The sequence below is a fragment of the Hyperoodon ampullatus genome (assembly GCF_949752795.1).
Source record: "Hyperoodon ampullatus genome assembly, chromosome: 7".
Lineage (NCBI taxonomy): Eukaryota > Metazoa > Chordata > Mammalia > Artiodactyla > Ziphiidae > Hyperoodon > Hyperoodon ampullatus.
This window is the reverse complement of record NC_136920.1, coordinates 62,796,186-62,821,386: the sequence shown is the minus strand read 5'-3', so window position 1 is coordinate 62,821,386 and position 25,201 is coordinate 62,796,186. Positions and strand designations below refer to the sequence as shown.

The 25,201-nt window shown below is 43.3% G+C and overlaps 1 protein-coding gene across 1 annotated transcript in view; it reads right to left on the bottom strand.

The window, feature by feature from the left end:
- The window catches only part of SYT9 (synaptotagmin 9), a gene marked incomplete at both ends in the record, with an annotated part of 156,654 nt that overhangs the window by 10,136 nt on the left and 121,317 nt on the right, over positions 1-25,201 (bottom strand). The window contains 4 exons of the mRNA XM_079707810.1: positions 4,556-4,690; positions 6,875-7,004; positions 9,344-9,515; positions 10,982-11,102. Of these exons, the coding sequence (XP_079563936.1) occupies positions 4,556-4,690; positions 6,875-7,004; positions 9,344-9,515; positions 10,982-11,102 (558 nt within the window). The remainder of the gene's footprint in view (positions 1-4,555; positions 4,691-6,874; positions 7,005-9,343; positions 9,516-10,981; positions 11,103-25,201) is intronic.

Here is a 25,201-nt window from a genome sequence, read left to right as displayed (position 1 = left end):
TTTTATACCTCTAGTGTTTACCTTAATGCTTCCGCAGTTTGTATGATTGCTATTTCTACAGACACCTGGAAGAGTTACCGGTTTTGTACCCCAGTTGAAGATGAGAAAATGCTTAGCACCCTTTTTTTTTTTTTTTTTTCTTAAACCAGATAATTCTACACAAGAAGGAGGACTTGTTTGGGAAATACTGAATGCTCCTGGCTTTGTTTGCTGACCATTCCCTCCACCAGCTGGAAACACAACGCCCCATTAACACTAACCATGCCTACTGGTCCAAACTGCATTCTGGTCACTTATATCAATTGGCACAGATTCTAACAGGTTTGTTACATGTTTTTCAGATCCCCAACATGTAGCACATTTCTTTGTTCTTTGCATTCAGTTTTGCTTCAGTGGCACTGCTGGTGTTTATGGATATTGGCATACTAAATCCCCCAATAAAAATAGTTTATTTTTTGAAAAAATATAATCTCAATGATAAGTCCTTTATTTTGTCCAAAAGATGCATTCCCTCTATTTTTCTCTTTTTTATCTTCACAGGTAGGCGGAGTGAATCATTACCTGATGTAAAATTGCTGCTAAAATGTTTCCCTGGTGAGAAAAGCCAACCTGTGGGCTAGTGTCCTTGTCACCCCTCCTGATCAGTTCTCATTCAGGGTACAGCAGTTTGCCATTCACCGTAGGGATGTCTGTGGTTTCTGCTTCCTCTGTCTCTTATGAAAGAAGACACTGAAGCACTCTAGAGCCTGGACACGTGTATCATCAGCATGAGGGGGACCTTCATGATTTACTAAGGTGCCTAAGTTATTGTTCTGAATATTTCTCAAGTGCACTCGAAATGCAAAGCCACTACCATCAGAGGGCAGTTCATGGGAACCAAGGGGTGAAATGGTCTCTTCTCACGTCCTTCTCCTAAATGGAGAAAAGGTGATCAAAGCTTGGAGCTTAATAAGGACCATCTCCATCTGAAGAGCCTACTGTAAATTTAGTCTTGATACCTTTTACATCTTGCTGCGAACTGACTTCTCCTTTGAACTCCTTTGAGTGGGAAATTGTGGGACTTTAGAACTAGAGGAACCCAACTGCTTTCCTTATATGTCTCCTTCATTCATTCTTTCATTCATTCCTCAAATACTAATTTAATACCTGTGTAACAAGGACAGTATTTCCATTCTCTGTGAATCATGTTGTTCCATGCAAAGGAATCAATGTTATATGTTCCTACAAACTGAGGGCAAATAACATGATGATCAGATAGGTCAATGACCAGACAGTCCCTACAGAAACAAAAGTCTCCAAAGCCAGGCCTGTCAAGAGAAAAGAGACACATCGAAATCCCAAACGTTCCCTCTACACATTGAGAGGAAACCTTGGAGATCTGAACCTAAGTCATACTATAAAGGAAATCATGCTCTGATGCAAAGGAAGGTTACACCAGCCGGAAAGAGGACGTAGAGAGCCTTTGGTAGTAGAGATGGGGGCGGGGCTTGATGAGAGGTCCTGGCTTCACCCCTCAGGTTTGAAGTCTCGAGTTTCAGGTGGGTTCAGGAGGAAGCTGAAGGCAGAAATGGCCCCTGTGCCAACATGGGGCTAGAGGAACAGGTAGAAATGGCCACGTAACTTTATGGGCATGAAGAGGGTGCCTGTAATGGCACTGAGTCTCCTGCAGCTCCTGTGTGTCCCTGAATGCTTGGAAGATGTGGAAAGGAGGTGACGATATTGGCCGACAAGGTTTTTTTTTTTGGGGGGGGGTCCAGTAAGTGGGGAAGTGACCTGTACCAAGGGCTGCAAAGAAAACCTCTCAGGTGAGAGGTGCTGCCAGGCCTCAGAGATCTGCAGGGCAGTCAAGAGGCGCAGTGTGGCCTGGTCAGCCTCGAGGGGGTCCCAGCAGCACACGTAGTGACGACATCATCTGATGGCCAAAGACAAGCTGGACAACATGCCCAGTCAGATGCAAGCACACAGATCTCCCCTTGTCACCAGGGCCTTTGTGCTTCTCTCGCCTAAGCGCCAGCTTGGGAAGGAGGAAGGAGACAGAAGGCAGGTTGCAACTCCCTTGGGCTTTCCCACCCTGTGCCTAGTGCCTGCTTGTTTTTTTCTGGTTTCAGTTTCCTTCTCTGCTGGTCTAGTCCTCACCAGGACCCAAGGCCTACACACACTCAAACTCCCTGATGGGAACCTGATCTCCCACTTGGCTTTTTCCAGTCAACCCCTCCTCCTTCTGGGGAATCACTCCTCTTTCCTAAATCTGTTGTGAATAGCAGTTGGCCCAGAGTGATAAAGCTTTTGGCTCCCTCACTTTAAAATCTTCTGGGAAGCAGAAAATTGGGGTCACTTGTGTCCATTTCCTGTCCTGCCAGGGGGACACTTCTCAGCAAGTCTACTCTCAACACTCCTGCTGGAGTGGGACCAGGTCACATTTCCATGACCCCTGACCTCCAGCAAACTGGACCAGGGGTGGACACTTAACCCAACCTGGGTAATCTTGGGAATGTGTGGACTTTAAAGACTCCAGGTAGGCCCTGGTGGGCACCTGATGGATAATATCTAGAGCTTGTTTCAAGGGCCTGCTAGAGTAACTCCCAGTCGAGTCTGGGTGATGACATTTGCCTTAGCTATACAGCTCTAAATCTACACCCTTAAGGCGGCAGAGGCTGGAAGATGAGGACTCTGTTTCTGCCAGGGTGTACTGTACCACACCTGCCCCTAGTTATGCTGGGAACTGCATAACCCTGAGTCGCAGGGGGCTTCCAGCTCTTTGAGGTGGTCCTGCAGACTGTCAGACTAACCAGGTGCACAGAGAAAATGCTGAGCTTGGAGACAGGAAGATCTGTTCACACCTGAGCACCCTTGAGCAGGACTTTGGGGTTTAGAATCTTACATCTCTGCCCATCAGGGGAATGCTGCTCACCTTCACTGTGTATTCTGATTGGAGTCTATCCCTTTTAGAAAAGTAAAAACTGACTTAACCCAATGATGTCTGTGGTCTGCTCTTCCCATCAAACCAAGTTTACTACTTGTTAATCCAGAGGTCAGACAGCACTTCACACGGAAGTGATGGAAACCTGGAACTATTTCTATTATTCTCCCCGGAACTGCATGGTGTGGGCCAGCTCCACGCGCAGGGGTGGGAAAGGTGCCGGGATGTGGCCAGGCCAGCACCATCTTCTCTTGGATATATGGAGGAGAGGGCTGTGGGAGCTCTGTCAGAGCTCTGTCAACCCCTGAGGCTCCGTGGAGGGGATGCTCCTGTCCCCAGGGCCCAGGCAGCCCACTGAGGGAGTTTACACAGCTTTCCGAGCCTCTGACATCATGGAGAGAAAAGGGAGCAGCACTGGCTGACCTTTGAGTGTGCAGTGAAGCCATCCAGATTCTCTGAGAGAGAAACGGATTTCTGAACTCACTGGCTTTGAAGACTCCATCTGCCACCTGCTCTGGCAAGGTCAGGGTGTGTTGGATGCAGCCCCAAGCAGGCTGCCAGATCTCTGCAGGGCTCAGGGTTCAGTCCTAACCTGGTCCCTCAGCCCCCAGCAGCGAAGAGCTTCTGCCAGGCCAGCCTCCCTTCGTACTAAATCCTAACTACCCCATATCTTTTCTCTTCTCTTTCTCTCTCATTCATTCTTACACAAATGCTTATGTATATACACACACACACACACACATCCAGAGAACTGCAACTTAATTGCTGTTTTTTTTTACAGCAGAAAATTTAATGGTTCTTAGTGTAACAGCAACTTATCTTTAAGGCCAAGGAAGACAGGAGAAAGAACAGAACTGAAATACATGTGTCTATATCCAGTCAAGGCACAAATGACCCCTTCTCCCAGTGGGAGCTCATGGCTCACCAGCATGTGGGGTGTGGGGTACGCCCAACCTTCCTTTTTCCCTCCGTGACCAACATTATGATGTTTCTTTGTGCGACAGTCCCACGAGGACACACAGCAATCCCTCAGAATGTGGGACATACATAGTAATGGTCATAACTGGGAATTTTACTGAGCATTTACTGGGTGCCAGCCATGGTGCTTCACATACATTAGATTGTTTAATCCTCACAATCACCCTTGTGGGACAGGCACTATTACAGCCACTTTACAGAGGAAAAAACTGAGATTCAGCAAAGGAAAAACAAGCAACTGAGTGGCAGCACAGGGATTTGAATCTAGGTCCATCCACGTCAAAACCACTCTGCCCATGGCCTCCTCCATCCTGACAGCTGTCAGCAAAGCACGGTCACCCCTCTGACACTGCTTTTCATCTCATCCGGTACCACTGCCCCAATTCCGCTCACAACATGTTTATTCTTAAAAGGGAAAGTATTGCTTCTCCTCTCAGGATGGATCCGAAGTCCCAGGCATGTACTTCAAAGACACATGAAGCAACAGGGCAGGAAAAGCCTCCCTTGGTTTGCCTTTCATATAAGGGACATTTCATTTCCATAGTTCTGCTGCAACCATTGAGAAAAGACCACTGAATTCGCCGAAGTAATTCTAGCTGCTGTAACAAATGACCCCCAAGTTTCAGTGGTTTAACTCTAAAAACATGTATCTCTCACAAAACTGTCCAACACAGATTTGCAGTAAGCCAAGTGCTCAGGGTTTAAGGCATGGCTCCCGGGCAGCCAGTCATAGGGTGCTTCCTCCTGGGCAGTGAGGGCAGCCTCCCAGGCCCGCTTTCCACACGTTCCCTCCTGTAAGGTGCACGCACCGTGCTCGGGGCCCCATGTTCACAGTCCCATCCACAGTCACTCCCTGGCAAGTTCACTGAGACAGAAGTGCTTGTGCACACAATCAGGGCTCCTGTCTCAGCCCCACGCCACACCCCTGATCCTCATTCCTTTCCCATTTCCTGTGTCCCAGAGGCATAGAGCCCTGCCAGTCTTTGACACTTCAGGTTACAAATAAGAATGAAAGTCGGCAGTGACTCTGTAAGGGCGCAAAAAGCCTATCACAAGTGCTCTAACTGCCCCTGCTAGTGACAGGCTCTGGCAGTCCACAGATAGACTCCTCTGAGAATTCCACCAGGAACTGAAGAAGTGTTGTGCACTGTAGCTACTAGCACCAGTCCCCCCACTGTGAAGTGGTTCACAGGTTCTATGGTCTCCCGTAGGGATTAAGTTTGAGCCCAGGAAACAGTCTTCACTTCTACGGCCCAAGGACAGAGGTGTCCTCAAGGACCTGCGAATTAGGAGGGCCCTAGTCTCCCCTTGAGTATACCACCCAGAGGTCCTGAAGCTTAGAATCAGTCCACAGACCCTGTCCTGTTCCTCCCCTCTGGCAGGATCTCCAACAAAGAAAGACTGTCCCTTCATCCCCTGGGGCCCTCCTGCCTCTCTATGGCTGCCCTGCATGTTTACTTAGACTCTCCTGCCTGGCCAGGGCAGCAGAATCCACACTGGGTGAGGCTCTGGTCTTGGCCTCTCAGGATGGCTTTGCAGGGAACAGAGCTGCCTGCCCTGGAGAGTAAGAGGAAGCTCTCTGCCTGGAACCCACGCTCTCTGGTGTCCCTATTCCCAGGGGCTCAGTTCTCTTCGCTTCCCAAGAGCAGGAGGGACTAATCCTTCATGGACAAGCTCATCCAAGCATGACACTTGCTTCCTTGGTGCCCCTGTAGCACTTGATGTAGATGATAATGCTTATGACTGTGCACTTCAATGATTAGTTTACATGCCATCCTCTCTCTTATGGTCTATAAGCTCTTCAAGGGAAGGAAAGGTTTCTTACATCTATATTTTCTCTATCTAATATGGCATTTGACCCACAGAAATGTCACTTAGTGAATGCGATTTATTTCTGAGAGAATGAGTTAGTAAATAAAAAAGAGGGTGAGTCACTGAGTAAGGATGAATGGGGGAAGAATAAATGAGAAGGAAAGGATGGGGGAGTGAGTGAATGAATGAGGGTGGGAGGCAGAACCATGGTCCACTGCCTCCAAGTATCCACTCTCTTCTTCTACCTTGCAACGAGAATCCTGCTTTTTCAGTTGGGCACATTGCCACCGACAAAAAGAATACACTTCCTACCCTCCCTTGCAACCATACATGTCTGTATGACTAAGTTCTATGACTAATTTAAATGGAAGTAGCAGTGTTGCATAAGACATCAAGGAAAATCCTTTAAAAAGGAATGTGTGTGCTTTTGGCTCTTGTCTTCACCTTCCTATGGCCTGGAAGATATGTGATGGTTGGAGCTTAGCAGCCATGTTGCTCAATGAGGTGACCTCAAAAAAACACCTCACACTGGGACAGGGAAGCAGAAAGACAGAAGTTTAGATCTCTGTCAGACACAGAGCCACTTTAACAGCCTAGACAACCTTCCTAGACAACCTTCCTCTGGACCTTTTTTATGTAAGAGAGAAATAAATTTCCATTTCACTTGTTATTTTGTGGTTTGTTGACTTGGGGGGTTTTATCATATACAGTTGATACTAACCAGTTTGCCCAGAATCACAGGTTCATGCTACAGCCAGTCTCAGAATCCATGCTTCCTCTCTCCTGGTCTCAAGTTTTTTCTGATGCTAGCTGTAAGTCACTCTATGATGACCTGGACCTCCACACTCACTCAGTTCCTGCAGATGTCCTCCAAATGTCAACCCAAAGCCATAACATGAAATAAGAGAATCTTGATCTTTTTTGAAAACAATCAAAGTAACAGATGATCCCTGATCAATGTTCAAAACCTACCAGACTGGCAGGGAGCACAGACTCAATCTCAGATTGAATGCAATTCCCAAGAAGCGGTCCCAGGAAATGCAACCAGGGAAACACATCGATGACCATAGACCCTGGTACACTCACATTTTTAGTGGCTCCTGCATTTCAACAGTAAAGCATTTATTCTTCTGCAAAGAGGAGCACGTGGGAGTAGGGTCTTACCTCCACCAGGGAATGCCAGTGTGCAATGGGCTTGCGCGGATATGACAACATTTCACTCCAGTGGTCTCTGCCCAGCCTCTCAGCTTCGTTGCCTACTTGACACACGCCGATGATCTCATTGTGACCTACACTGTGAAAATGGTGCACAATAGTTTTTTCCTTAAATTTTGGTATGTAAGAGCAGCAACTATTCAGTTAAACTGACAGAGGAATTAGGGAAGGGGTGGTCCTTTTCATTCCCTAATTTAAAACTACAGGCCAAGCTTAATAGCCACTAAGACTCGGTTTACAATATTTCACTCGGGGCACAGAGAGGAAGACCAGAATCTGGCCCTCACACAGCTCAGCTCTTGGAACACTGGCATGGCTTAGCTTGTTCCCAAGAACCTGTGTTGGAAGAACTCCCTGCTGCATGCAAAGGATGTCACCTCTGGTTCTGGAACAAGGTTGACCTCAGGCCTACAAATCCATGTAATGAAAAGGGGGCCATCTGAAAGGAGTTTCTTGCACTAATGGCTGCTTCATTCCTGCAAGAGGGAACCAAGTACGGGTAAGCGAGAAGCTCTGAGTCTGTCAGCTGTAGCCTTGAGCTCACAAAGGGGGCAGAGTGGAGGAGGCTCCTGGGTCATCTTGCAACCCCTCTCTTTAGAGAACATGTTGTCTTTTTGTGCTCTTCCCTCCTTCCTTGCAAGCCCAGCTTTGCTTCTTTGACCCAACTTGAGTTCCCTACTGCAGAAATACTTAGCTCCTTTAATACTTAGCTAGTATTTCTGAAACATCCCTGGGTAGATCTCTGCCTTGGACCATTTCTTTTTTCCTTAACGGTTTTTGGTTAGAAGTCCTTTGCATATATCCAGAAAGACCTGGCCCATCCTTTAACTCTCTGGGATCCAAATTCACAGACTTCTTCTCTTTCTTTTCCCTTCCTACAAGGATGAGGGATTTTTCTCCTATTTGTGTACATGGAGCAAGGGGGAGACAAGGGTGGGGAAGCAGTGTGAAGGATACTGGATTCTATGCTCATTAAAATCAGTTGCATGCAGAAGCCCCATGAATTCTGCCATGGATTTTTCCAGGCCAGATTCATGAGTTTACTGAGAATTAAATTGAAGCAGAGCTCACATAATCAGATTTGTCGATGCGGGAAACTTGGCAATAGCTTGAAAAATACTGGCCCAGCCTTCCACGGCTGGTGGGCAATGTCCCCTCCTGTGGCCCGACACTATTTGTGTTGTGTGTCGTCCAGAGGAGACAAGATGAGGTCTACTGCCCAGCGTGGGCTATCACACCCATGGGCAGCTGAGCCAACCCACGTGCTCCCTGGGTGGCAAGACGATTATGCTTCACCCAGGCATCTCTGGAAAGAGTGTTCAGGGCATTGAGGCTGCCTTACTGACATTTCAGGGGTCTGTGGGAAAATTTTCAGCTGCAAATAATACTGTAAGATATTAGAAGTCAGATTTTTTTTTTTTTTTATAATTGTGCCCAGACCATGTGGGAGGTTTCCAATTAAAAACAGACTTTGCATTTCAGTCTAATGACTGGTTTAACATGTATAATTCCCTGTTGGTACTTCCTCTGCATATTAAAATGACTGTTTTTCAAATCTGTCCTTTAAATACACAATTGGCTACAATGCAGGCTATAAATATCTCTTCTGTGCTGTATTAATTAGAAAGTCGAGCATCTTATACATTTTAATGTACCCTGTCATCCATACTGATTCTAGCATTTTCAAGAGAACATTTCTGTGTTTGCTTTCAGACTTAAGTGGATAGAAAAGATCTTTATTAAACACATTGGGAGAAGAAAAAAAAAAGAACAAAATTATGTATTTGGAAATGTTGATGGTCTGGCTAAAGTAATCATTCTGCTGTTTTGAGTGGAATCTTTCTGATAAAGGCCAGGTAGGGTTGCCTGAGAGAAGATTAAGATCTGTGGGGTCACAGTTCTCTAAGCTGAGATTCTGAGGGGTGTACAGGGATGGAGAGGGGAAGAAGTAGAGGAGGGAGGAGAATGGAGGAGGAGAAAGAAAGAAGAAATGGGAGGACTTCCCTGGTGGCGCAGTGGTTGGGAGTCCGCCTGCGATGCAGGGGACGAGGGTTCGTGCCCCGGTCCAGGAAGATCCCACATGCCACGGAGTGGCTGGGCTCGTGAGCCATGGCCGCTGAGCCTGCGCATCTGGAGCCTGTGCTCCGCAACGGGAGAGGCCACAACAGTGAGAGGCCCGCGTACCGCAAAAAAAAAAAAAAAGAAATGGGAGAGCTTAGAGGCACTTTGGTAATCTGACTCTACCACATTGCTTGTAAAATGGTGACTCCTTGTCAATCAGCTCTCCGTGTGCTGCTCACCTGACTCTTTTCCTGTGGCTGCACTAAGACACCAGCTAAGAATCCACAGCTGGCACCCCCCGTCCCCCAACCCTGGGCACAGTGGACTTGCAATGAGAAACAGCTCTAGGCCTCTCACCGGTCGTAGTCCATGACTGCTATGGACAAGTAGATTTGGTCAATATTCTCAGGAGGGACGTCAAAGACTATGGCTTCGTTGTAAACAGGATTCAGAGTGTTCCTTTTGGTGGACGTTTTCCTCTTCTTCAATCGTCTGCCATCACACATCAGTGAGACTTTCACGTAGGGATCTGTACGGACCATGAGAAGCAGAGGTACAGTGAGGATACGTGCAGATTTAGGCCAGCAGTTGCGTCACGGCAGACTTTCAAGGACCATGGTGTGCAGAACCCCTTTACGGGCCTGTGGACTGGAGTTTGAGGATTTTAATTAACACGATGTCTGGGCAGGGACTGGAGTTGGGATAATTAAGTCATTCATTCAGGAAAAAGCACAGGATTCTCTCCCCTCAAAATGAGTGGAATTTAAAAAAAGCGTGAAAACATGTTACCGAATTAGATTAGGATTCGGGACCTGCTTGGCTGTCACAGGAAGGGAAATGCAAAGCCATTTCTAAAGCATGGGGAAACAGGCTGCAGGACCTGACTTGGAGCCACCTCGGGGAATCTTTTTCTAAAAACTAGGTCTTTAGGAAAGGGAGGATCTAAATTCCTAGAGGACTGGGAAGACTTGGGGTGGGGGTGGGTTTCCTCCAGTGCAGGGGCCTGAAGCCCTAGAGTTGCCTGCAGTCGGGTTGCAAAGGGAGAAGCAGCTCAGCAGGGAGAGAAAGGACACAGGCTTGCTTGTGGCGCCATGCTGGGATGGGGTGACAGGGGGCAAGGCTGGACTCTGCTTCAGGTGGAACTTTCCTGGTTTCACCTCACTATTCTGCTCAGTGGGGAGTCCTTCTTGCTTCACCTGCCTAACCATGTGTTGCTCTGACACCCATACACTGTCTGGGGGGACTTAGAGGGCCAGAAGAGGCCATATCGTTTTTTCTGCTTGAATAAAACACTGGCATCCAGGAAGCAAAATATATTGCATCTTTTGATTTCAGTGACCAAAAGCCAGTGAACTGGGGGTTTTGCGACCACATTTTGGGAGCCCCTGAAGAGGTGGCTTCTGAACTTGTATAAACGGAGCTGCATATCAGGTTATTTTCTGTTAGGGTTTAGAATTTAAGGCTACATGTTTGATTCACTGGAAAAACCAAACTGCATAGTTCACTGATGGACCTTTTATATAAGGATATTGGATATCAATCTTCTAAAAGCCTGAGGTGATGATGATTGCTTGTATGTGAGGAAAGACCCAATTAGATAAGCTATATCAACATGTGCAAACTGTAGGTCCAGTCCACAATTCTGTGAAGGAGAAGACCTAAGAGAGAACAATGGTGATAATAATGAGAGCTAACACTGAGGAGCATTTAGTGTGTGCCAGGCACCGTTCTTAGGTGTCATATGTATTAACTCACTTAATCCTGTAACAACTGAAACAGCCAGATACTATTATTGTCCTCATTTTTACAGATGGGGAATCTAAAGCCCAGAGAGATTAAGTGACTTGCCCAAGGTCACACAGCTATTAGGTCTAGGACTAGGATTAGACTTAGGCAGATTGGTTCCAAAGTCCACACACTTTATTACTCTACTGGAAGCTTCATAAGGTGCTACATAAGAACGTAGGAAGAAATGTGCATTTGCGCTTGTCCCACCTGATGCTCCTGTTATGTCCATTGCCTTTAAATTCCTTGCTTTTATAATGGTAATGGTCAGCCTGCCAGCCGTGGGAAGATAGCAGAGGGAAAACATCAGCTCTCCAAGATCCACGTTGTCCTGTTGAGAGAGCACAAACTGAAGCATTAGAAAGTGTCTTCAGCCTGGCGCACACAGAAGCAGGGGCAGGGCAGAACTGCAAGGGACCGCACCGCTCCTTCCCTTCATGTAATCAATCAGATGAAGGAGAATAAATGCCTGCACTTCGGGAGCACCCTCCCTAAGGAAGCGCACTCACCTTTAAATGGCAGAGCTGTGGAGACCATCCAGGGTTCTGCCCCTCTACCCAGCTACCTGCAGCCCTGTACAGCATCACACAGGTCCCGCGGCCCACAGCAGCCCCCAGAGCAGAAGCCCCCAAAGCCTTAACTATCCCCTACGGAGCACCCCGTGTGGCTCCACTCATATCCCCATCACATCCACACAGAGCCCCCAGGACAAAGCTACACAAAGAGGTGCCCCACAGTGCTGGGCTGCCCCACTGGCAGCCCAGACAGGCTCTGCACACAGCCCACCCATAGCCTTGTGCACTCTCTCAGACAGGTCTCCGTACAGCCCCTTGGAGACTCCCAACCCCCATTTCCTACATAGCTTCCCCCACAGTTTTACCCGCAGGCCTCACATAGCCCGCAAAGTCCTCCAGTCACCGTCTATATGCATTCTTCCCCTCTAGCTCCACACACCTCCCTACAGAGACCCCCCCACCCCAAGTTTGCTGCAATACCTCCGTCCACTCCTGCAAACACTCCCCATCCCAGCACGCGCACGCGCACGCACACACACACACCCCTCCACCCACCAGAGCACCGCAAGCAACCTGGTCACATGCAGCTTGTGCAGACCAGCCTGTGGCTCCGCTGGACCCTGCAAACACCTAGTCCCTACAGGGCTCTCGACGAAGACCCTGCAGCAGCCTGAGAGTGGCAGCCCGTGACAGCCCTGGACACACCTGGACCCCTGCCCAGCCCCTGCGCAGTCTCCAGGCAGGAAGAGATAGGTGGGGAGCCAGACCCCGCAGGCCCCCGACGGCTGACCCCCCTGGCCCCCACTTTGCTGCAGCTCTTGCCTTCTCTCGATGTGTCTCTAAGAAGCCCCATTTCCCTCTGCTGGGGAAAACATCTCCTGGGGCAGTGTGCAGTCATTCAAATAGGTCAGAAGACACAATTCTCTTTCTCCTTTTTAGCCCAGGGAAAGTATAACCAGAAAGAAAAAAAAAAAAAAAAGCCAGTTCATTTAGTTTCAATTTCTGTGATACCTGAGGTTATCGAGCTGGGTGTCTGTGTCTAATTAATACAGTTTTATACTGACAATGCTCTGGGGAGTCTGGTTTTTGCCCTCAACATCCACAGCCTCCCCTCCCCTCCTTGATTCTCCAAGGATGCTACTATTTTTAGAAGCACACATTCAGCTCTGTAAGGTCACCTCGCCCAACCTCCCTCCTTGACCGCTTCTGCAGGAGGATGAGGCGAAGGGAGTCTGTTTAGTCCCTAAGGCAGATGGATCGCTCTGTATCCTTGAGCTCTCCCTGCTTCATGTAAATAGATGACCTCTCCTCGCAAGCATGCCAGGCTCTTCTGGTTCCTGGAGCCCTAATATCAAGAGACCCACGTAGCTGGGCCTTTCCCCCTGGGGTGGAGGTGTCACACGGGGCAGGTACTGGACTGCTTTGTGCTCCCGGCTTCCCAACTGCAGGAGGAGGGTCTGCTGTTATTGAAGGATCTGACCCAGCTTCCTGCTGGTGGCAGAGGAGAAAGAGGAGGGACAGCTGTCCCCATAAATTATCTTTCCCCCTCTATACTCCCTGGCCTATTCCTTTGCCCTTGGACCTTTCCTGTCTGCTTTAAGCAGAAAGGCCCAGACACATGTTCTTCTCAGAGGACCTTTCACTGCACCTGGTTCAAGCCCCCTCTCCTCTCATCCTGCCCCAATAATCTTGGTTTTACAAAGTAAAACAGGAGCAACCAAAACCATGCCTAAGAAGCTTCATCATCATTTTTTTGGCATACATTTTCTGAGAGCCCACACTGCACAAGCTCTGTAGGGCTCAAGATGTAACGATGCAGTCCCTGCCCTCAAGACCAAGGCACATAACTGAATGTAATGTGTCAAGCTACTTTTGTCCTAAGTACATTTTTCCCCAACGTAAACTTCATTCATAAATATTTATATTATATTGCTGTTTGCTCACGAGTTAAAAGGAAAAAAAATTGAGCTTCAGATTTGGTCATATATTCAGAATATGAACTAGGGCAAAAGTCCACTTTCGTACTTAAAAAAAAAAAAAACCCTGAGCAAATTAAAGAAAGGTTTCTTAAGGGGAAAATGCTTGGTTTGATTTCCAAGTGTTTTAAAAATAAATCATTTAAAATTATCTAAATTATGAAGGTAAAAAATGATAAAATTCAAATACAAAAGTTTTTAAGTATAATCGTAAAATATGTCCTTGTCTTATGTACATACCACCTAAGTCACTCCTTTCCCCAGAGTAACACTGTGGATAATCATGCACATTTTCCTTTTCATCCATCCATCCATTCATTTATTCACTTATTCTTCTAACATTTGTTGTGGTTGTGGTTGCTGAACATTGCTCTCGTCCAGGTGCTGAGAGCTGTTTTTGCCGTGGTGAACAACAGATGTGGTCCCCTGAGAAGTGATGGGCTTGCTGGGATACGGAACAGAAGTTGATGGCACCTAATGCTAACTCTGCTTCTCCCCATCAGCTGATGCTGATTTGGGGTTAAGAATCTGTAGGTCTTGATGTTTATAAACATTCCTGAATTCAGTGGTTCTCAACCGGGAGCAGTTTTGCTCCCCTAGGGCACATTTGGCATTATTTATAATTGTCACAACTGGGGAGGCAGTTGTGTTACTGACATCTCGTAGGTAGAGTCCAGGGATGCTGCTAACCATCTTACAATGCACAGGGAAGCCCCTCACTACAATGAATTATCTGGTCCAAAATGTCAATAGTGCCAAGGTTGAAAACTCTGTCTTATACAGAGGTGCTTATACTGTTAGTAAAAAATTTTTCCAGAATGCTGATAAAAGTCAAATACGAAAGAGTCGTGGAGTGTTTGGCTTCTTTTCCAGCTTGACAGAAATCAGATATGCAGAGGTACCCTGGGGGGTACAAGGGGAAGGAAAATGTCATACAAAGAAATGCTTCATTTGCTCCTGCTTTTTGTAGCCAAGTTCTGTATTGTTGGCAAGATATATATATAGGGAATTTATAGCAAGTGTATGTGTGTGAATTCTCTACCTGCCAACCTGTAAACTCTTTCTGTGGTATGTTTGCCTGTAGTGGTCTACGATAGCTCTAGTTTTTGTCTAACTAGCACACTTTTGCATTCCTGTTTTTGGGTTCTTCTGGTGAAGTCCTTCCTAATTCCATGAAGTTCTAGAAGGGCTGCTGCAGGAATTCAGACTGACCAAAATATTCATGCCCCTGTCCACTATTGTCTGTTCAGGGATGAGTATGTAACCCAAGCAGGGAGATTTAGAGTCTTCCCTGGGACTGAAAAAGTCAATATTGAGAAAGAGAAATTTTAATTTTATTGGGGTTATTCACTGGAAAGATATGAAACTAGGATTGTTGTAAGGTTCTTGTACTGTATATACTATAAGTAGTAATAATATCACTTTAAGTTAGGCTGTGTATATTAAAGACGTATACTATAAGCCCAAAAGAAATGACTAAAATAATACAAGGATTTATAGTTAATAAGCCAACAAAAGAGATAAGATACATCTTTAAAAATATTAAGTTAAGGGGCTTCCCTGGTGGCACAGTGGTTGAGAATCCGCCTGCCAATGCAGGAGACATGGGTTCAATCCCTGGTCTGGGAAGATCCCACATGCCGCGGAGCAACTAAGCCCGTGCACCACAACTACTGAGCCTGTGCTCTAGAGCCCGTGAGCCACAACTACTGAGCCCGCGTGCTGCAACTACTGAAGCCCGTGTGCCTAGAGCCCGTGCTCCACAATGAGAAGCCCACGCACTGCAACGAAGAGTAGCCCCCACTCGCCGCAACTAGAGAAAGACCGCACGCAGCAGCGAAGACCCAACACAGCCAAAAATAAATAAATAAAATTTAAAAAATTAAGTTAATCCAAAAGAAGGCAGAAAAAACTGAAAAGGGAATAAGACCAGAAGAGACAAATATGATAGAAATAGAAAACAAATACTAAGTTGGTAAACTTAAACTCAACTATTCCAATAATTACATTAAATATAAAAAATCTAAGCATCAAAATAAAAGCAAAGATTAATTCAATAAAATAGCAAGACCCAATATTATGCTCTCTACAAGACATTTAATTTAAATACAAAGATATAAGTATATTAAAAGTAAAAGAATAAAAAAGATATGCTACAGTAACACTAATAAAAAGAAATCTGCAGTGGTTAAATTAATATCACACAAAGTATAGGTAAGAGCAATGAATATTACCAGGGACAAAATGGGTCATTTCACTATGATAAAGGGGTCAATTCATCAAAAGCACGTAACAATTCTAAATATTCATGTACTTTATAGCATACTGTCAGAATACATGAAGCAAAAACTGATAGAATTGTGAGGATAAACAAGTTGTAGTCAGAGATTTGAATACTTGAACAATACTATCAACTAACTTGGCCTAATTAGGGGCATTAAAGAAACACCCTACCAAACAGCAATAGAATACACATTCTTTTCAAGTGTACCCAGAACACGGAACAAGATAGACCATATTATGGGCCACAAAACAAGTCTCAATTAAATATGAGAAGATTCAAACTATATTTTCTGGTTGCAATGGAAATGAATTAGAAATCAATAAGGAAAAGATATCTGTGAAATCTCTAAATATTTGGGAACTAAGTAACTTCTAAATAACCCATGGATCAAAAGGGAAATCAAAAGAGAAATTAGAAAGTATTTCGAACTAAACTGAAATGAAAAAACAACAAAAATTTGTGGATACAGTTAAAGCAGTACTCAGAGGGAAATTTATACCACTAAAATGCTTATATTACACAAGGAGGAAAGTGTCAATTCACTGACCACGGCTTCCACTTCAAGAAACCAGCAAATAAAAACAAATTAAAAGCAAAATAAGCAAAAGAAAGGAAATAATAAATATTAGATAGAATAATGTAAAGATGTATATTTTAAACCATAGAGTAGCCACCTAAAGAACCAATAAGTACATGTAATAAGCCATTACTGGAGATAAACTGTAACCATAAAAATACTCAATTCAAGAAAAGGCAGGAAATAAAGAAGAAAAAAAGAAAGAAAGTACAGGTGGAACAAATAGAAAAGACAGATTTAAACACTACCATATTGATAATTACTTTAAATGTATATACCTGATAACTTCAATTGAAAGGACATACATTTTCTGATAGGATCATAAAGCAAGACCCAACTACATATGCTGTCTACAGGAAATCCACTTAAAATATCATGACAGGGGACTTCCCTGGTGGTGCAGTGGTTAAGACTCCACGCTCTCAGTGCAGGGGGCCCAGGTTCAATCCTTGGTCCAGGAACTAGAGCCCACATGCATGCCACAACTAAGAGTTCGCACACCACAACTAAGGAGTCCAGGAGCTGCAACTAAGGAGCCCGTCGGCCGCAACTAAGGAGCCCACGTGCCCAACTAAGGAGCTGGTGAGCTGCGACTAAGGAGCCTGCCTGCCGCAACTAAGACCCGGTGCAACCAAATAAATAAATTAACTAAAAAATATATCACGACAAAGATAGGTTTAAAGGAGGAAAAAATTAGGCCATGTAAACAAGGCTGGAGTGGATATATTAATATCAAGAAGATTTCAGAGCAAGGAATATTACCAGGGAGGAAGGGAATATTTCATTGACAAAGGCTAAAATCATCAAGAGGGCATAATCTTAAATGCATATGTTTCTAATAACAGAACTTCAAAATATATTAAACAAATCTGATGGAATTAAGAGGAGAAATAGGCAAACCCACAAGTGGAGTTAAGAGATTCCAACACTGTCTATCAGTAATTCATTGAACAAGGAAGCAGAAAAGAAGTAAGGATATAAAAGACTTGAACAGTATTATTGACCAACCTGACTTAATTGATATTTACTATACCTATTAATACTCCATCAAACAACAGCAAATGCACATTATTTTCGAATATACACTAAACATTCAGCAAGATAAATCATATTCTGGGTCATTAAAAAATTATCATTAAATCCAAAATGAATGAAATCATACAAAGTATGTTCTTTAATGATAATAAAATTAAAGTAGAATTCAGTCATAGATATCTGGAAAATCTCCAAATATTTGAAAATTAAACAATACTCTTCTAAATTACCTATAGATCAAAGAAAAAAATCATAAGGGATATTAAAGATTATTTTGAACCGAATGGTAGTGGTTACATGACTATATACATGTGACAAAACTTGTACACTTAAAATTTGTTAATTTTATTGCATGTAAATTAATGGGGGTTAAAAAATTCTGAAAAGACATTTTACAGAGGACTGTATTTTTGTCTTCTAGTTTTACTGTCCTGAATTCACAGAATATGTCTTGATGGTTTTAACTGCTGAAAAAATTATCCTATCCTATCCAATTCATTTGTGCTCAAATATGTCTGAAAATAATGCCTATGCTCTATTTGTAGGGGACATATTTCTATATGTCTATTAAATCAAGCTTGTTAATTTTGTATCCAAATCTTCTTCCTCTTGGAATTTATTATGATTTTGTCCTTTAAAATATGGTTTCTTCCCATTCTACTGTTTCACAGCCAAATTATTAGCAAACATTTAAACTATGGTTAAAATATTTATTTCTCTGCTCACTGCAGTTTCATAAAACCCATATCATCCCCCACTCTTAGATACATTTTTCATTTTCCTTGTGTATGTCCTTGAGTACTGTTTTTCCAGGGAGGGTTCACAGGTAGTTAAAGTAATCTTTATTATGCTCTAATTCTTCTTTTTTTTAAAATAAATTTATTTATTTATTTTTCGCTGCGTTCGGTCTTTGTTGCTGCGCGCAGGCTTCCTCTAGTTGTGGCGAGCAGGGGCTACTCTTCGTTGCGGTGCGTGGGCTTCTCATTGCGGTGGCTTCTCTTGTTGCAGAGCACGGGCTCTAGGCATGTGGGCTTCAGTAGTTGTGGCATGTGAGCTCAGTAGTTGTGGCTCACGGGCCCTAGAGTGCAGGCTCAGTAGTTGTGGTGCACGGGCTTAGTTGCTCCGTGGCATGTGGGATCTTCCTGGACCAGGGCTCGAATCCATGTCCCCTGCATTGGCAGGCAGATTCTTGCCACCAGGGAAGTCCCTGTGCTCTAATTCTTAAAAGAAAGTTAGCTGGGCACAGAATTTAGGTTAAAATTATTTTACCTTAAAACCTTTTATTTTGTCACAATATATTCTAGTACTTCATGTTCCAGCTAGGGTGTTTGATGCTTCTTTTGTAGATTTTTTTCCCTCAAGGAGGTTTTAAGATTGTCTCTTTGTACTTTTACTTTGTACTTGTACCTTCTGAAATTTCCCCAAAAGGTACTGATATCTTGTTTTCACTGATTTTGCTTGGTCCTCAGTGATTGATGTTAATTGGAATTTTTTTTCTCTTGCTTTAATCTCTTTTTCTCCAGTGATCAGTTGATCTGTTTGTTTACTTTGGACCTTCTCTTTCATGATGTTGGTTTTCTAGGACGTCCCTAATTGTCTTTATTTATGAAGGGTCAAAGCAAAAGTCTTTTACAGCTCATCATTTTGTGAGGAGCCTCATGAGGCAGTGGAGGCAATCTCATATTTTCATCTGATATATATAACTGGACATTCTGAAGAATTATTCTTTAGTACTACTTGCATGATATTAACATCGCCAAAATTATTGAACTTTGGTTTTATAGTAGGTTACAAAAGTTAGGCAAAGAGAATCATTATCAACAGACTTTTGATACCCCAGTCTCCTCAATATTTTCTAAGTACCACTGTACTGGGGGGTCCTCAAGACCACCCTCAGGTCTGATGATTCATGAGAAGGACGCACAGGACCCAAAAAAGCTGTTCTACTCATAGTTACGGTTTATTACAATAAAAGGACACAGATTTAAATCAGCAAAGAAAAGAAATTACATAGGGTGGAGTCCAGGAGAAACCAGGCATGAGTTTCCAATTGCCCTTTTCCAGTGGAGTCACACAGATAGCACTTAGTTCTCCCAGCAGTGATGTGTGACAACATACACAAAGTATCACCAACCAGGGAAGCTCACCTAAACCTTGATGCCCAAGGTTCTTACTGTGCGTGGTACGGAGTACCCACATGACTAACCTTAGCTGGTCAGTCTTTACTCCCTTCATCAGAGGGGGCTCAGCATAGCCCAGAGCCCTAGGTGAACAAAAACAAGTGTCCATCATAAATCACACCATTAGCAAAAAATATTTGGTGTGTGGTCCAAGGTCTGTATACAAAGAACTCCTATCAGTCAGGATATTCTAAGGGCTTAGAAGTTATCTTTCAGTCAAGGACTAGTCCTTTCTTTGGAATGTGCAGGGTAGGGTTTAGACACCCCAAGCTTGCTGAGTCAATCCTTTCCTATACATACACCATGCCCTTATTTCAGCTTGCCTTTTCACACACATTTTCCTATACTGAAAAGGGGAAAAGGTACTTGTCTACCTAACCATCACACATTCTCACACAGAGGTCAACAGTTGATGTCATAGAAGACATCCGGAAGGAGGTTAGTTAACTGCAGGGCATGGCAGAGATGTTAGATAGGATGAGAGCTGACCATAATACAATTAAGCTAGAACTCTGTAATAAAAAGACAACTAGGGCTTCCTTGGTGGCGCAGTGGTTGAGAGTCCGCCTGCCAATGCAGGGGACACGGGTTCGTGCCCCGGTCTGGGAAGAGCCCACATGCCGCAGAGTGGCTGGGCCTGTGAGCCATGGCCACTGAGCCTGCGCGTCCGGAGCCTGTGCTCCACAACGGGAGAGGCCACAACAGTGAGGGGCCTGCGTACCGCAAAAAAAAAAAAAAAAGGTAACTAGAGGGTTTCTATATGTTTGGAAACTAAGAAATACACTTCCAAATAAACCATCGTTCCAAATAAAAATCACAATGAAAATTAGAAATATATTGAACTGGATGATAATAAAGATTATACGTTTCAAAATATGTGGAATGCTGTGATATTGTGATTTATAATAAGAAATATATATATTTGGTTTTCTTCCTTTTTCCTGACACAGGGTTCCTGACACCCTTGTAAATTCCTAAGTGATAAGAGTACTAGGAGTATCTTTTGTTCCAGTGAGGCAACTGACAGGGTGCTCCTTGATGGCTTCTGGATGGGAACTGGTCACCAAAAAGACCAAGCCATGATTAGAAGCTTGAAATTTTCAGCACCAGCCCCCATTCTCCAGAGATGGGAGAGGGCTGGAAATGAAGTTAATAATTGACCATGCCTACATGAGAAAGCCCCCATAAAATATCAAAAGTATTGGCTCCAAAGAGCTTCCAGGTTGGTGAACACATCCGTATACCAGGAAGGTGACATACCCGCAACTCCATGGAGACAGAAGCTCCTGTGCTCAGTACCCTCCCAGACCTCACCCTACGTATCTCTGTTCACCTGTACCCTTTATCACATCTTTTAATAGACTGGTAAAGCAAGTAAATGTTTCCCTGAGTTCTGTGAGCTGTTCTGGCAAATAATCGAATCCAAGGAGGAGGTCATGGGAACCTCTGATCTGTAGCCAAGTTGGACAGAAATTGTGGGTAACCTGGGGACCTGCTACTTGTGACTGGTATCTGAAGCCAGGGGCAGTGTCATGGGACTGAGTCCTTAATAAGGTAGATAGTGTCAGAATTGCAGGACACCCAGCTGGTCTCGCAGAATTGCTTGGTATAGGAATAACCCCAACATGTTTGGTTTCAGAAGTGCTGTGAGTGTGGTAGCAGTATGAGAGTAAAAGAGAAACACACAGGACCCAAACAAATCCTTAAAAATCAGATTAAGGGAAAAACCTTTTAGTTTTAAACACATAACATGGAACAAAATAAGGCTGATTAACAGTGATCAAAGCACCTATCTAAAGAACTTGGAAAAAGAACAACAAATTAAACCCAAAGTAAGTAGAAGGAAGGAAATAATAAATTTAAGAGCAGAAATTAATGAAATAGAAAACAAATATATTAAAGAAAATCAACGAAGCCAAAAGTTAGCTTTGGAAAGGCTAAATAAAAACTGCTAACCTTTGTTAAAACAGATAAAAAAGAGGGGGCAAGAGAGAAAAGGCAAAAATAACCATGTCATTGTTGAAATGCAACACAACTATGGATCTTTACTAAAAACATTAAAAAGAGAATAAAAAGATTTTATAAGCAACTTTATGCCCACAGATGTTAAAAATTAGATACAATGTACACGTTTTTCAAAAAACAAAACATAAAATCTATATAAGAAGAATTAAATACTCCAAATTTCTATGGCTCATTAAAAAAATTGAATCTGTAATTAAACACCTCACCATAAAGAATATTTCTGGCTCAGTTGGGTTCACTGGTGAATTCTATTAAAGTTTTATGGAACAAATACAGCCAATATTATGCAAACACTTTTAGAGAAGAGAAAAAGAGGGAATACACCCCAATTTATTTTTTGAAGATATCATATTTTGGGTACCAAAATTGGAGGTAGCCATTACAAGAAAGGCAAAATTACAGACCAATTTCACTCATGAAGTGAGATTTTTAAAAAACTGAACAAAATATTAGAAAACAATGTAGAAAAACATGAAAATGATAATATATTACTCACATATGTTTTATCTCAAGTTCATAAGGTTAATTTAACATATGAAGTTTTAAAAATATAATTGCCCATAGTAACATAATGAAGAGGAAAAGTCATATAATTATCTAAAAAATATGATACAATATTATATAGAAAAATATGATAAAAATCAAGCATCTATTTATGATAAGAGTATTTAACAAACCAGATATGGAAGAGGAATTTGCTTACCTGATGGAGGGCCTCTAAAAACAAGGCTGCAGCATTGGTGTACGCACTGGTGAAATGTGAAAAGCTTCCCAGTTAACATAAGAAATAAGACACATTACTACTTCTATTCTACACTGTACTTGAGGTCCTAGCTAGGGAAGTAAGGTATGAAAAAGAAATAAAAGGTATAAAGTTTTGACATGAAGAATTCATTCTGTCATTTATTGTTAGATGATGCTCTGTGTAAAGAAATTTTTAAAAACCTGGGGAATTCCCTGGGGGTCCAGTGGTTAGGACTCTGCACTTTCACTGTCAATGGCCTGGGTTCGATCCCTGGCCGGGGAACTAAGATCTCACAAGCCGTGTGGCGTGGCAAAAAAAAAAAAAAAAAAAAAAAAAGAAAGAAAGAAAAAGAAAGAAAAAAAAGAAAAGAAAATTTAAAAACCTACAGATAAATTATTAGAATTAATAAGCATGTTTCTTGATGATTTGTAGATTGATGGATACAAGATAAGTAAAAAAAATAGATTTCATTTTTATATACCAGAAAAAACAGGTTAAAAAACAACAGGAAAAAACCCTCACTTAAAATAGTATCAGGGCTTCCCTGGTGGCGCAGCGGTTGAGAGTCTGCCTGCCGATGCAGGGAACATGGGTTCGTGCCCCGGTCTGGGAAGATCCCACATGCCGCGGAGCGGCTAGGCCCGTGAGCCATGGCCGCTGAGCCTGCGCGTCCGGAGCCTGTGCTCCACAACGGGAGAGGCCACAACAGTGAGAGGCCCGCGTACTGCAAAAAAAAAAAGAAAAAAGAAGGAAAAAAATAGCATCAGAAAACATCAAAACCTTGGATTAAATTTACCCCAAAATGTCCACTATTTCTTTATAGAAAAAAGATAAAGCATTATTGAGTAAAGTTAAGGAAGGTCTAAATAAATGAAGAGATATACCATGTTCACAGATTGGAAGAACTCAATATTATACAGATATTCTCCAAACTGATCTACAGGCTAAATGTAATTCCAATCAGATTACAATTTGACAAACTGATTTTAAATTTAATTTGGACATGCAAAGTGCCTAGAGCAGTCAAGATTCTCTTGAAGAAGAACAAATTGGGAGATCGTACTCTACTGGATAGGAAAACTTAACTAGAATGCTACTGGACTAGTGTAGTATTTGTGCAGGGCAAAAAACCCCATGGAGTTGTATAGAGAGCTCAGAAACTGACTCATGCATGTATGGACATTTGTCTTATGTACCGATTCTCTTCATTTGCCTCTCCACCCACTCCCTGCTCTATGCCCTTAAAGGCTGTTCTCTACAGAAGGAAATAAAATCTGATGTATTTATTAAGAGACTTAAACATCTGACAGAGTTTGGGACAAGTTACTGATAGGCACATGAACATACACACCCACACACAGCAAGTAAAACCAAGATAATTCATTTGTAGGTTCTTCATTCAACAAACATTGATGGAATGCAATTATTTGCCAGGTACTCTTCGGGGTGCTGGGAATCCATCAGAAAACCACAGGCAAAAGTCATTTGCCATTGTGAGTCATATTTCTTATGTGTGAAGCTTGATAATGAGCAAAATAAATTATATACACACACACGTATATATACACATATACACATACACACAAATACACATATAATAACACATGTATAATAAAATACAGAGAAGAAAAAAGTCGAGAAGAGGGATTAAATAGTGTTGAGGAGTTAAATAAAATGTTAAGTGGGGAAGGCTTCACAAGAGAGTGCCTTTTTGAGTGAGGACCTGGAGAAACAAGGTGAGAAAGCCAGTATGCAGCTAACTGGAGGAGATTCCACGCAGACCAAGGAGCAAGTGCAGATGCCCTGAGGTGGGAATGTACCTGCTATGTCTGCGGAAGGGAAGGGAGTTAGTGAGAAATGCAGAGAGTAACAATGGTCAGGTCATAGAGGTTGTGCGGGACCAGATCATTCAGGTTACCAAAAGAATTCTGGCTTATGCTCTGAGTGGGAATGGAAGTCATTAAAAGGACTGAAGCAGTAAAGCAGCACAACGTGACTAACTGGATCACTCAGGCTCCTGTGTTGAGAATAGTCTGAGGGGACAAGGGTAGCAGCAGGGCCATCAGTTAGGAGATTACTGCAATGAATCTTGTGAGAGGTGATGTGGCTTGGTCCAGAGAAAGCAGTGGTGAGAGGTCATCAAATTTTAAAGATGAAACAACAGGATTTTCGAATAGATTAAATGATAGAAAGAGAGTAGTCAAGGATGATTCCAGTATATTTGGCCTGAGTTAACGAAAAGGTGGAACTGCCATTAACCCTCATTTCTAAATGGTGAGGGAGAAGGCACTGGGCTATGGGAGAGACCAAGAACTCAGTTCTGCATACGTTATATGTACAATCCAATGGGGATGTCAGGTAGCCAATTAGATATGAGTATGGAGATCAGGGGGAAGAGAGGCTAGAGATACAAATGACCAACTCCTGGGGGAACAAAGAATGTAATCACACTACACGGTTCAGCTATAAACTAAGTTTATGCAATAATGATATAGATATGAATAACTATCTCTACAAATTTATGATATTACTATTTTGAGAAGATGGAGGAGGAGAGAGTGTGTGTGTTTGTGCAGTGCATTTATGAGCTAAATCTTCAACTTCCACAATAAAATTAAATAGAAATCTAAAACTAAAACTAAATAAAATAGATCATTGAAAAAATATAGAGGTATACTTTGAAATAAACAGTTGAAAGTATGTACTTGGAAGAGTGGGAATTGAGGCTGGGTGTATAAAACATAAAGAGGACTTGTTATTTAAAAGCCCTGAAACCTGGACATACAGTACAACAGAATGAAGCTGAGTTCAAGTCTTAGTGCCTCCCTATTATTAATGCAACCTTAGATGAGCTACATAATTTCTCAGTTTCTCAGTTCTCTGCTCTCAGTGTCCTCATTTGGAAACTAGAATTAATATCTAAAGCCTAGGGCTTCCCTTGTGGCGTAGTGGTTGAGAGTCCGCCTGCCGATGCAGGGGACGTGGGTTCGTGCCCCGGTCCGGGAAGATCCCACATGCCGCGGAGCGGCTGGGCCCGTGAGCCATGGCCGCTGAGCCTGCGCGTCCGGAGCCTGTGCTCCGCAACGGGAGAGG